The sequence below is a fragment of the Nothoprocta perdicaria genome, unplaced genomic scaffold (genome assembly GCF_003342845.1).
Source record: "Nothoprocta perdicaria isolate Ctin4 unplaced genomic scaffold, notPer1 scaffold_34, whole genome shotgun sequence".
NCBI classification, from domain to species: domain Eukaryota; kingdom Metazoa; phylum Chordata; class Aves; order Tinamiformes; family Tinamidae; genus Nothoprocta; species Nothoprocta perdicaria.
Genome location: NW_020455577.1, coordinates 228,810 through 242,667, shown reverse-complemented (window position 1 = coordinate 242,667; position 13,858 = coordinate 228,810). Strand labels below are relative to the sequence as shown.

The following is a 13,858-nucleotide window of genomic DNA, read 5'->3' as shown; positions in this document are numbered from 1 at the left end:
TCAAAAGTTAGAAACAAAGCTTGTTTTTGTATGTTAGCTGTTACAAATAGATCCTTGTGACTTTCAGGTGAGTGGGAACACGCTGCAGTGTGCTGCTCTAATGTTGGCAGCAGAGAAAAGAAGTGGTCAGTGTCAGGTGCTGACTGAAAACAGAAATGCTTAAGGTAGCAGCAAGGACAGGAGTGCTAGAGAAGGCAGCAGCTCAGAGCTGAGGGAGCCACGTTGTCAAATGCTTGGTGACCTRATGAGCAGGGAGGGTTCTGTGAGACGGTGTTTCTCACGAGTCCCTGCAATGCATTACTCCGTAATGAAGTGAATTCTTTTAATTGTTTCCTTACATTCTACTGAAAAGGACTTATTCAAATCTAGTCAGCTACATGAAGTGTTGACACCTTAAAGCTTTACAGGGCATAACTTGGATGTTTAAAGCATGACAGGACAGAGACAGCCCATTCCAGTTTCTCAGAAAACTGCCTTGTAAAGCGTGTGAGGCACTCCTGCTTTGCTTCCCAGTCTATGGCAAAATAGTTGTAAAGCTTATGAGGTAGGAGGAAGAGAGAAGCACCTTTCCTAGATCTTCTGGGGAAGCCTGTAGATCAAGGGATCGTTTCAAAGGATCATCTCAAATAATTTTGCAGATTTAACAATCACATAGATCCCCAAGTTTTTGCAAGCTCAGACAGAGGGAGGACTCTACTTACTCTCCAAAAACAGGGTAAGCATCTTAACTCAGAAGACCTATGTAGAGTTCCTCAGATCATCTTTTCCAGTGCAGGATGCTGTTTGCAGCTGGTAAGGTGAGAGGTCCTTTGTAGGTTGATTAGTATTATCTTCAGACCCYTGAAGCTTGCAGGGGTGGAAAATAGATACACCACCATTAAATTTGACTTATGCAAACATATTTGTTTCTTTCAAACATATTTCCAGCAGAYTTTTGTTTCTATGGTCTCTGACATACAGATGGTTTGCAGGGTAAGAGCACAACTTTATGCATCTTGAGCAAAGCAAGGCTATTGCCCTGCACAGGAGGGGCCTCAGATACAGTCTTTTTCTCTGTAACCTTCTTTCTTTTTGGAGAAGCTACCAGATCTGTGAGAAGCCATTACAGATCCTCAGTGAATGATTTTTAATTAATGAAACTAATGCTTCTCAGATAAGAATGCAATTGAACTACCAAAACTTGCTTTGTAAGAGAGCATCCTGGTGGCAGAGAGGATGGTACTTGGATTGTAAATTCTTATCTGGGAAAATCCAAAGCACCAGCAATATGCAATTCTACTTTTTGGACTTAATGATTAGAGTACTGCCTTTGTGCTTCAGAAACTTCCACTGAAAACACTAAATAAAAAATCAACTGAGCTTTTGGGGGTTTTTTTTGTTTGTTTTTTTGCAGTGTGGTTAGTCATCTTCTTGAAGTGGAAGATAGCATCCTTCATTACGATGTTTTTGTGTAGGATTGTTTTGTTGTTTTCCTTAAATACCTTTTTAAGTCCAAATATTTTCTAATAAGAGCAGTTGATATGGTTTAATGAAATATAGTGCAGATATGGCAACATGTATCACTTCTGTAAATCTACATTTAATTGTGTAGCATTTCATCTGCGTAGTTTGCTGGAGGCTTTGCACTGAGGTCTTTTCAACCTACAAAGTATCACACCTACTCCGGTATATGTTTGTTTTTTACTTAGTTTCATCCAAATTAAGAACCTCTTCCAATTCTCAATTTGTTATAATAATGATGAGTTTTTGTTTGTTTAAACTTGTGTTGCTTTGCTTCTCAGTCATAGCCTAACCCAAAAACTTTTTTTAGTTAAAAAAAAAAGAGAAGTAGCATCACTTTTCAGGATTGAACCTATTACTTTCTGTCTTTTGTTACCCTGAACTTACTATTTTCTCTCCTGGTTTAGTTAGTATGGGTATAAAACCCACAATTTTCCAGTTTGAATGAATTAAATGACTTCACAGTGGAAAATAGGACATTTTAAATAAAAAGAATGTAGTTCTATAGAAAGAGCAATTCTCAAGAAAGGATGTAATATCTAAATTTAGTCAGAATATAGTCTGCTCAGTGGTTTTGCCTAATCTCCTTTTWTAAGTAGTAATGGTGCAGTAAGGTATTTATTGTGTATTTTCCTGCCTGTCTTGTATAGAGTTCAAGACAAGAAATTGAGTCTGGAGCTCCAGCTACGCAAATTCCTTTTTGTCTATATCTGTAGCATGTTGCTGTTTGAGGTGTAGCACATGCTTAGATCTTTAAATTCTTATTTSTCCCCATTTTTTAATTTTTCAAAGTCATGCTTATAGTAGACAGGCACACTTCAAATATAATAAAGGTTGCACAATAATATTGGTCTGTAATTAATAACCTAGTGTATTGGTAACATAGTCTAGTCTGGCTTTGCAAACTCTCTCAGGTTCTCTTGATAAACTGACATATTCAATATGATTTATATTTAAATATGTAAATCAAAGCAATATGTGTCTAAACCACACATGAGGTAACTTATTCCGACTGTTTCAAAGCTGGTTACCAGAAATAATATTGGATAGAGTAAAGCTGAGATATTCATTAGAAAACTCTTCTTAGTTTCAATGTAAATAGTTGCCTGACAGCAGTGTGTGTGTGTAGAAATTATATTCAGTTTGTGACATCCTTTTTTCCCCTCTAGATTTCTTACAGTTTGTGTAATTCTTCAGCAGGTTTGACTTAAATTTGAATAATCGCCTCTTGAAAACTGAAATATAGATTTGTTCTGCCATGACATCTATTTACTTTCATTTCAGCTCTCTTTTTAATAGGGCAATTAATGCTTTGCATRTGAGGTAGATAAGAGTATGTTTTGTATCTAATGTGAAGACTGGTCGTTCCAGTAGAAATTATTTCTATGTGAATTATTGATACTGTTCTTGGCAAATTTGGCCCCTAGCTTATATTCTCAGTGTTATTTCAGCATTTCCTGCTGATAAAACTCCAATAGGCATTTCAGTTTGAAACTTCAGGTATCCTCTCTTGTTATCATAGAGCTAATGGAAGCTCTTTCATCTTTAAGCTTGCAGTCTCAACTAGGACCAGATCTTGTGATCTAGAAACTGGTTATCCCATAGCTTCTGCTGCTGAGATCATTCAGTTCTTAACCTTAGTAAGATCTAGACAAGGAATTAAGGCTCTGGTCCCCAGAACAGGCACGTGGTTTCTTATTAATGTTCAAAGGGGAAAAATCCGAGTCCATTTTGAACTCGGAACCCATCATGTATTTATTTCCCCCTCTAATTTGCAGAAAACTAGTTGTGAAAACAGCCCGAGGGGCCCGATATTTTTCCATCCCAGCTGCTTCAGCTRAACTACAGCTGCAAAAAAAAMCCCCAAAACCCTAAGTATTGTTTCTATAAACTGTTGAGTGTATTTTATAACACAATAATTCCCACAAAATCAGTAACTGCAGTTAATGACTGGTTTGTTAAGGCATTAACTGCACTCAGCTGGGAATGACCAAGTTTTCTGGAATGGCTGTATAAGTGCTAAGGATAATTCAGTAACACTTTCAAATAATTATTTGGTTAATTAATGGTAAATTCTTGTGGAAATCCTATCAAAGTACTTGTGACCCCCACATTTAGTATCCCATGATTTCATTATGATTCATGTTTTATTGCCATAAATACCAGAAGATTCCATAATGACTAGACCATTATTTTCCAGGGCTGCCCTTACCGCTCTAGGCAATTCTGGCTATTCCACCTTGAGTCATAAAATGCTTGATGCTCAAAACTACCAGCATTTGTGGGCCACAACTTTCTGGCACCCCACYGAAACTTTGGTGATTTTTATGAATGCATTTGGCAGAAATCTCTCCTTTTCTTGCCCTCGCCCCTCCCTTGCTTTTCCAGTTGGGRGAATAATTGATGCCTTCTGCACCAGGTCATAAGGAAGCCTTTTTGCAGCGCCTGCTTTTTCATGGGCATTCTCCAGTAGTGCTCAAAATGAGCAGAAAAGGTATTACTCCCATGTTTCAAAAAGCTGCTCTTTGGCCAGAGATTGAGCAGGATTTGACCTTTTTACAGCCAAGTTTCCAAGCAATGATTGACTTGGAGATTTATTCATTAGCTTTCAGATGAATGGGAAGAAAAAAAAAAAGGGGCCAGTTTGGTGCTGGCACATTCAAGTAGCTGTCAGTTTATATTTTTGGGAGTGAAGTCCCTATGCATAAAGATGACATGTGGCTTATCAGTGAATTTTTAGTCACTTAGTACTTACACTTGTATACTGGGTCTGTTTGGCGTTCAAGAATAATACTGAGTGTGTTAAGTGTTGGGGCAATCTTAAATTTGAATGCTAATATTTGTGTTAAGTTGTGTGTGGCRTGGAAAGAAGAATGAAGAGCAGAGCAAACAGCTTTATTTTTTTCTCTGGCCTAATGGAATTTGAGGGCATAATTTATTTTTAAAGTTTCTTTTATTTTCTTAAGAAGCCTTGAGCTACATGCGTAGCAATTTGTTTTCATGTAATAGTTGGTTTTATAATGTCACTACAAATGAATGTGTCAGTAATGTGACTCTTCATAAGAAACACAAGAGAAGCACTTCATTATGTTTGCTCAAAGCAATTAGTATCATTTTGGCAAATATGGTAGAGCCTGTGCTTTTAATTATTGTTTCATGCCTTTTTATTATTGGTTTTTGAAGGAAGATGCAGCTGTGTCCTTTCAGGATAAAGGAACCATATCCTTGCTTCCTAAAGGAAATTTTGGTTTCCAGTGATTTATTTGCCTGGGTTGGTTGCTGCTTGAAATCTTGATGCTTTGCTAAATAGCTAATATTCACCTTAGCTTAAATAAAAGTAGGAAATAGACTGTTTTGATCAGTTATACAAGAAGTATAAGCTGAATGACTTTTGAATTGAATTAAATTCTTGTCATCTTTCTAAGTATCCGTTAGTATGAAGGCAAACGATTGCTATCTTTGAAATGTGTGAAAAATCTTTTTTTCTAAACCCTTGTGTGTTTTGTGTGTGTGAATGGCACTGAATTCCTTCTACAACAGTAGTTCTTTAAAATTTTCTCTTCCTAAATAGGAGTTTTGTGCTCTTCATCCCCTTCTCCACCCACCTGGACTGTTTAAAACCTAAAATATCAGGTCATGTTAGTATGTTTTTTTTTCTCTCCTAGCAAATGAGAACTACAAGCAAGTGGCAATGTGTATTCTGTATCACATAAGCATGGACGATCGCTTTAAATCAATGTTTGCATACACAGACTGCATCCCACAGGTAGGTGCCTTTCTGTGTGACGCAGAGGTGAGATGCCTCCTTCCACAAAGCTGCCTGTCCTCTTCATAGCCCAGCTCACACTGACACCCRCAGGAGAATGCATGAACAGCCACAGTGCTGCTGCTGAGTCTATAACTAGACACCTATTAATAGGGCAGTCTGGCCTTTCCTGCTGTCTTTTAACAGTACTTAAAGGGGGAAAAAAAGATAAGGGGCAGCTATTCTTTGTCAGGACTCCTAACCAGTGAGCTGCATCATCAGTGAGTTGTTAAAAATACAAGTGAGCCGATCARTCTCTACAGAAGATTGGGACTGCTAAAGGAAGGTTGAAATGTGTGCACGGTAGGTCCTTGGGGAGCCTTGAGGAAACTATTTCCTTTGACATTCGGGAGGCATTTTTTTCTGATCCCATAGGGTATCAAAATTTCAACATTTCCAGTATTACAGGATATGAGCTGGAAGCCAGCCAGGCCATGTTACATTGCTGCATGACAACTGCTTTTGCTAACTGCAGCCACGCACAATAGGGGAGAAATGAAGACTGTATAGAAGGCAATGAAGAACTCTTCGCTGATCCTTTAGGCTACAATTGGTCTTGTAACTCTGTCTCTAGCATAGACTTTGACCCAAGTACAGGAAAAAAGGCTTCTTGAAATTTGTGTTATTTGGAGGTAGTTTGYTTCAAACCAAACACCAAATTCTCTTACTGAACTTTTTCTCGGGCCTAGTTAGGCTGGAATTGAGAAGGTCTGTTGCACAAGTGTGGAAAGCTCTCCAGTGGCTTTTCTGTTTCAGAATTTCAGTGATATCTTCCCTCCCCTGCCCCCAGTAAGCATGTTTTTTAACATCAAATACATTCAGGACAGGAAGTTGCAATGGAAAGTTTTCAGAATGTTTCTAGTGGTTATTTCATRACAAAAATTGTAGTGTTTTTCCAGGTACAGGAGAGGGGTTTCCAGAGGGCTGGAGAAAGCTGCCGGRGATAACTAGTGCATATTATACACTGATCCTGTAAACACCCTGCTGAACTACATTTTCTGCACCAGAATACCTTACAGTAAAGGCAGTCGCACGTTGTAAGGGCCCTGCTTTGTTCTGAGCAGTCAGCTGCCAAGGCAGGAYGTGTGCTTTGCGTTTCAGGGCTTGCTTTTGGTGTCCTTGCAGTGAATCTTGGTGTGCTCCTTAGCTGCCCACTGCCAGGTGTAAAGAGCTATATGGAAACTTCATTGACTTCATACCCTGAGATTTATTGAGCATTGTTGTTCCAACAGGCAGTGGCTGCTCAGAGTAGGTGCTTACAGGGCATTATCCAAGGACCGGTGGAATAGAAAAGATTCCCGCAGCCTTAATAGGACTGGGGCTAAACCCACCATATTCTGTGGATGTGTTTGTGATGGATGTAATTAGTTGCTGATCATGCCTAGAGACCCTTCAAAAAGGACAAGCTTGGCTAATCAGAGTATAAATGTTCTTAATGAATACTAAAAATTGGGACAGGACAGCAAAGGTAGCAAAACATTATTTAAAAAAAAAAGGCAGTGAGTATGGCATCAAGGAAGAAAGTCACCATTGAAAAAAGTCTTGCTGCTGTTTRCTTCTTCCTTAGAATAGCAAAGTCTTTTTGGTGGGAGTATGTGCCCTTTGGTGGGTTTATTTCAAAGAAAGGTTGCCGTCCAAGCTGGCGAACATTCAGCAATGAGTGTTAAGCTGTTGTTGAAAGCGATGGGAAAAGTCTGTCCTCCGTGGTCATTTCTGCACAGGTAGGAAGGGCTTCCTGGAGGGGCCTGCACGTGCTGTCCTGCATGAGCATCCTTGCGGACCCGAGGAGTTAGTGGGTGCTACTCTAGTAACAGTTAAAACTGAGTATTAACAGTTCATTCTTGTTTAGACCCCAGCAATGCGTGTTTTGTTTAAATAGGTGCAAATGCCATCCAGATGCTTATAAAAGCCTTTATGGGCAATAACGTGGCCAATCAAAGGGCATGGTTCGGCACTGATGTCATGGGCATATTTAATATTTTACCACCGAGCAGCGCGCRAGCCTCGCCGCGGCTGCCCACATGTTTTCCGCCGCGGTCGTCCCGCTTGGCCCCTCTTTGATCTTGCTAAAGCTTCTTTTCAGCTTAATGCTGGTAAACGTCCGCTCTTGACAGCCCCCTTTGCTCCTGTCCACCATTATCTGCTGCAGCTCAGAAACCAGAGCATCACTTCAAACAGCGGAGCCCGGGAGTAGCCGCGCAGGAGAGATTCCTGAGGCATGCGCCTCTGGCCTAATCATTCAAAGATGTTGGAGCCGGCGCTGGCGAGGGGGTTGCACAGAGGTGTATGTGAACACAGAGCCGTGGGGGTTGGCCTCTGGTCACTGGTAAATAAGTGAAGGCAGGTGCCAGAGAGTCTAGACACAGTGATTTCAGCCCTGGTCTGTGGTATCTGATACTCAATATGGGACTTGTCTGATTGAACACTACTGCCTCTTCATTGCATATGCTGCAGTCTTTTTACTGCCTTCCTGTTAAATCAGGAAAAGATGACAATGGACATAGTAAAAGCAGAACAAATTTAATTTTAATATTTCCTATTTGGCAGCAATTATTCTTCCTTTTGAAGTGGCACAAGAAGCAATCAAATTAAATGAAGACRTAATGGGAAACATGGAGCTCGTACRAAACTATTATTTTAAAATTTGAACAGAGTTTAATTGAAACTGGGTATTTTTTTCTTTTTATGGAGAAGCAGTTCAGTAATTAACAGCATAATCCTGTCCAGTTAAGCATCTCTTTTCCACAGATTTTGTATTGTGCGAGTAACAAGAATGTTTCCCTTCAAATTATTCAAAGGGTTTTAAAAATCCCCTTTTAAAGGTTTGCTGCTGAATAGTTGCAGGGGGGATTCGAGTGGGCATGTTCTGTGTGTGAAGCAGCTATGTTGTTCTCTGCTTAATTTCTTACCCTTTTGGGACTGTCAGGCTTACAGATTTAACAAACTAAAGGTTTTAAGAGTCCTTAAACTCACCAAGGGAGAYTTTTCCCTTTTCAGGGCAGAGAGGTAGAAACTCAGTGATAGCTATTAAATCAGTACATGAAAGCCACAGGAAAAAGACATTAATCACCATGTTGCAACCTAAATATGTTTTATTTATCTGGGGGTCCCTTTGGAATGACAACCTGTTATCTGACTGTAGATAAATGTACAGAATTGCTGCAGTAAACTTGTAGAGTGACATTCTAGCAGTCATATTTGTTCTCAATTATATTTCTTTTTCCAAATGAATTGCTTCTCCAGTTTCTTTCATATTTAATGTATTAAAAAAAAAGATCTCTTGCCACCAGAGGGCAAGCATTCAAATATCTAAGGGCTAGAGGAGTTGCTTTCTTCCCCCCTGCCCGGTGTCTGACACAGCCAAGCTGTGTGGATGGCACTTCATGCCCTGTCTTATCTTTCTGCTCAGTTGTTTCTACTTCTAGTAATCACAAGTCTTGTCATCACACTGCTATGGGCTGTAGTTTTGGCCTGTCTTATGAGCTGAGCAGGTTTTAGGAGCAAAATCATGTCCTACAGCTCCTCTGTGGGGAAGCAGTGCTGCTTGTCTGYTGTAGTGCTGGAAAAAAAATGCAAATGGATGCATTTGAGCATCACATTCGACATACTAATTTTAAGTGTCAAGTTTCTAATGGTCAGAGTTAGAGTAGCTCTATAGCCTGCCCTGTAATGGATAATAGGGGAACCACCTGTATAAAAGGTTATTTGCTTGTGAAATCTTCCAGGAATTCACCACCTTTTATTAATTTACTGTTTAAGGGGATTATAGGCAACAGCCTATTTACTTATGTTACTCTAGGTGGTTTCCTTTCTTCCCAAAAGAAAGGGAATGCCTCTGGGAAGGGTTTGGCTGGCATATACCGGTGTTCAGCTCCAGCAATCAGAGCTGCAAAAGTGGAACACGTTGCAGATGCTCCACAGCTGATGTACCCATCAACAGAGAAATCTCAAAGCATGACAGTAATACAATTACTCTGTAATTACATATTTGTTTACACTGTCATTATTTTGTTAAACAACCAGGTTTTACTCTGGCCTTTCCAGAACCAACAGTTCTTCTTCTATTAAGTTTACCAAGACTTCAAAACAAGGATAGCCCCTTAGAAGCTTGTTCATGTATTAAAAACTCCCCCTTTTGCATGTTAGAAATATTACTGTCCCTAAATAGTGGAATCACACATCTTCTACCCTTGAGCTGTATTGTTTTCTTGTCTGCAGAAATGCTGAATATTAAAATACATATTTTAAAAATTACTATTGTTAACATAACATTGCTTTGGAAAGCTTGAGTGACTGCTTGTGTTTCTTGGCAGTTAATGAAGATGCTCTTTGAGTGTCCCGATGAGCGAGTTGACTTGGAACTTATTTCCTTCTGTATTAACCTTGCTGCTAACAAAAGAAATGTGCAACTTATCTGTGAAGGTAAATGTCCTTAAACCTCACTGCTTCCTTGGGGGTGACAGCACTCTAACACCTACACAAGCTAGCTTGGGTAGTGACTGCAGCTAAATGACCGCATCCCTCCCGAATTTGTCTTGGTGACAGAAGTGACGCTGAGTGTCCCCATCTCTCATGTGCAAGCAGTTCTGTAAAACACATTCGTGACATGGAAACTATGGTTATATGGAGCTCAAGATTTTGTTCTACCTGGTGTCTAAAATCTTTCAATAGCTAATGTTTTGCCTGGTGAAATCAAACTGAAAGCAGTGTTGGTGACTTCTACTTGTATCTGTCCTTTAAAAAGAAAAAAGGCATTTTGGAGGTTCCAGTGGTTTGTTATATAGTATGGATATGATATAGGGGTATAAATGATATACTCGTTTGTTCAGTAGTTAAAAGTTGCAGCTTAAATGTTATTATTCAGTACCTCTCATTTTCTTGTGTGCTCAGAATTTGACTGTTAAGCTCTTCAACAAACTGCTAGAATTGATTGCTATTGCCTCTTTTCAATTCAAATGAATGCTGTGGCCAGCAATTTCACTTAACACTTATGCATATAGTCATTTAAAAGAGCAAGGATATCCAATATTGCATTGGAAGTGTGTGTGTTTAAATCAAACTAGAACTTCTTAATAAGACAAGGTGATCACTTTGAAACAAAAATGGGACTTGTCATGGGCAAGTCGAATACTTTTCAGTCTGTGTATGTGATTTTATATATATTTATATATATATAAAATATATATTCTCCCATAATACATTCTGTTGTATTCTTTGACTGGTAAATAGTGCTGTAAAGCATAATGATATATCTGTTCTGTGGTGTGAAGAGCAGAGGTCCAGCAGCTGTGGTGCTTCTCCACTCACTGTAGTGTGCTAGTAATTCTTGACCTGTCCTTTCATGAAGTGAAGGGAGGTAGGGACAATTTGTGACCTTAAAAAAAGGTTTAGAGCTTATACCGGAATCAAACATACAATTGTCCAAATAATGGAAATGAACAGTGTGCCAGACTACTTTTGAAGATGCCATCTGTACTTGTTTAGGTATTTATCTGACATTCTAACACAGGTGTGGYACCAATACATGTGAACATAGTAGCTCTTTTAGAGAAATTATGTATTAGATTTGTTCCTTTCCGAGTAAAACTTGGAAGCATAATTACTATCTGTTTTGTTTTCCCTGAAATATTTTATTTTAAGATATAAATATATTTACTTAGTGGCTGTTTCTTTTCAGGAAATGGTTTGAAAATGTTAATGAAGAGAGCCCTGAAATTTAAGGACCCGTTGTTAATGAAGATGATCAGGAATATTTCACAACACGATGGGCCAACTAAAAGCTTGTTTATTGTAAGTACTATTGTTCTATAAGGTCATTTCAGTTGATAAATCAAGCTTTGGGTCACTGCAGGGAGATAGATTTTCAGCTGAATCTATTAAGTCCCTGTTCCAAAAAATAAATAYRTATTTCTTTTCTTAGAGATGGGACAAAATAAGGGATTTTTAACTGTTCCAAGTTGTATAAGTAGTTATTCAGATCTGTTTTAAGAAGTGTCACAYAACACCTGCTTACACTTTCAGTTCCCTCTTCTGAAAGAACTTAGTTGTCAAGGGCTCATTGTCCAGCACTGTCAATAGAACTAAATTCCTAAGTAAAATTACTCTAAGTATCAAATGCAGAATATTCGGTTAGCTGAGTTGATATTAGCTTTCAAAGAAGGAGTATCCTGTTTGTGAAATTAAGTGTAATATTGTAGTGAGCAGTGAATATTAAATCAGCTTRAAACAATGCGCTATTAGTGAAACTCGTGGGAAAACTGTGTTTGAAAACCTTGTARCCACTTCCCAGCCTTTAAGAGGGAACTATTACTGTCACTCAGACAGTATGGTGCTCCCAGTCTTCATCCTTCCTGTTTCCTAGCAGCTTTCATAAGCTTTGTACCTTTTGCTTTTGAAAGTGAAAGGGAGGAGAGAAAGAGAACTCAAATATTTTCTTGAATAATTCAACTGATAGTGAAACTCCCTTACCAGCCTCTTCTCCTTTGAGAACTAGTTTTGATTTGACAAAGATGCAAGTTCTTCAAAGCTGCCTATCTAATACGCTTGCTATCTGYCTGCTGCTGTATTTTCTTCAGGATTATGTTGGTGACTTAGCAGCTCAAATATCAAATGACGAGGAGGAAGAATTTGTGATTGAATGCCTGGGAACACTTGCAAATTTGACTTTACCGGATCTCGACTGGGAGCTTGTGCTTAAAGAGTATACACTGGTTCCATACCTCAAGGATAAACTAAAGCCAGGTCTGTACCAAGCTYGGTTAGTCTTTCAAAGGAGAGTCTGTTTCCCTCTAATACTTGTGGTAGTTTTAGGAAACATAATATTGAAAGCCTGAGGTGTGTGCACAAATAAGGTGCAGCTGCCACAAGATCAAGCATTTCTAAGGACAGTGCTTTCTACTCTCTGACTTACCAGGTTCTGCAGAAGATGACCTCGTTTTGGAAGTGGTCATAATGATTGGAACAGTTTCTATGGATGATTCTTGTGCTGCTCTGTTAGCCAAATCTGGAATCATTCCTGCACTGATCGAGCTTTTAAATGGTATGTTGAGAGCTTTGACTTTGGGCCTTGCTTTTCGGAGGTGTTGAGGTGCTGTATATAGCTGCCTTTAGATTCAGTYGCACGGTTTCTTTTATCCTGCAAAATAGGGGAAGGTGTTTTCTTAATGAAAGAAGGAACAATTACTGCATTACTGATYAAGACCCAATGGCTAATGGCCTACCTGGTTTGGTATTTCCACATCTGTATACGTCTGGCTGCAGCCTGTGGTATTTCAGTTTGGTTGGAGAGAGGAGAAGATGAGTCAAGGTCATCAGCAGATGAATTGCACGTGTAGTATTGAAGTGTCTAGTTGACATGTAAAATCTAGATATTTCTGTAAACAGCAAGAGGTTCCATTTGTGAGATCTGAAAACTGAAACTGCRTTTTACCTTTGCAGCTCAACAAGAAGATGATGAGTTTGTCTGCCAGATCATTTATGTCTTTTATCAGATGGTCTTCCACCAAGCCACCAGAGATGTCATCATTAAGGAGACTCGTATCTTTCTAAAGTTCAAATGTGTAGAACCTCAGGACTTCATTTGCCATCATGGATCCATGGCCTGTGTTTCCCTTGCATAAACCTCTTTGATCTCAGGGGTTTCTTTGTAAATGACTTTTCTGCTGAAGAATAAACAAGCAGGCAAGCTGCTTAGGTGCATAGATGTGCAAATGCTACAGAGGAAAGTTAGTTTGATTTGAAATAGGGGCAAATTGGACCCCATGACCTGTTTGTTCCTTTCCAATCTGAATTATTCTATGATTTTGCAAATCATAGAATCACAGAGTCATAGAATGGTTAAGGTTGGAAGGGACCTCTAGAGATCAAGTCCAACCTCCCTGCTCAAGCAGGGACATCTAGAGCACATGGCACACAGTGGCATCCAGGTGGGTGGCATCCAGAAGAGACTTCACAGCCTCCCTAGGCAGCCAGTTCCAGGGCTCTATCACTAGACATCATAATCAAAATCAGTCTGTAGAAAAACATGCAGACAAATATTTTGCTGCATTGCATTATTATGTGTATATCTTGCATAGTCTGAAATTAATAAGTGCATTAAAATATTTGTAAGATAACTTTCAATACCCTGAGACACCATAAACACAAACAGTATCTTTATTCTATTTGATTTTTTGATATATTCGTAAGTCACTTTCGACTTTTTTCTTTCACTTTCTGATGTTGAGTTTAAGATGATCCAGAATTTTTATAAAGAGGTAATAGATGTCTCTGTGAACCTTAGATTAGTATTAGCTTTTACAGAAACAAATATTGTGTAAGACCCTTGTAAGGATAACAGATTAGTTATGTGCTTTTCTAATAGAGTAACAACCTTCTAATGTCCCTCAATCCTTTGAGCTTGGATACATATCTGAGAMGCTCTTTGGGATGTTGTTGTTTGTCTCCTGTTTAAACTTGTAGATGCCTGACTTTTAAAGAAAAAAGGAATAACATTTCTATTTCATATTAGCATTGTAATAATGCAATGCTTTGCACAACAGAACCTGTCTTGAG

The 13,858-nt window shown here is 38.9% G+C and overlaps 1 protein-coding gene across 2 annotated transcripts in view; it reads left to right on the top strand.

Annotated features, from left to right (window-relative positions):
* KIFAP3 (kinesin associated protein 3) overlaps positions 1–13,858 on the top strand; it is a 55,625-nt gene that overhangs the window by 17,603 nt on the left and 24,164 nt on the right. For both annotated transcript variants that reach the window (XM_026043798.1, XM_026043797.1), the window contains exons 11-16: positions 5,166–5,266; positions 9,619–9,727; positions 10,983–11,095; positions 11,881–12,046; positions 12,219–12,344; positions 12,743–12,841. In XM_026043798.1, coding sequence (XP_025899583.1) covers positions 5,166–5,266; positions 9,619–9,727; positions 10,983–11,095; positions 11,881–12,046; positions 12,219–12,344; positions 12,743–12,841 — 714 coding nt within the window. The remainder of the gene's footprint in view (positions 1–5,165; positions 5,267–9,618; positions 9,728–10,982; positions 11,096–11,880; positions 12,047–12,218; positions 12,345–12,742; positions 12,842–13,858) is intronic.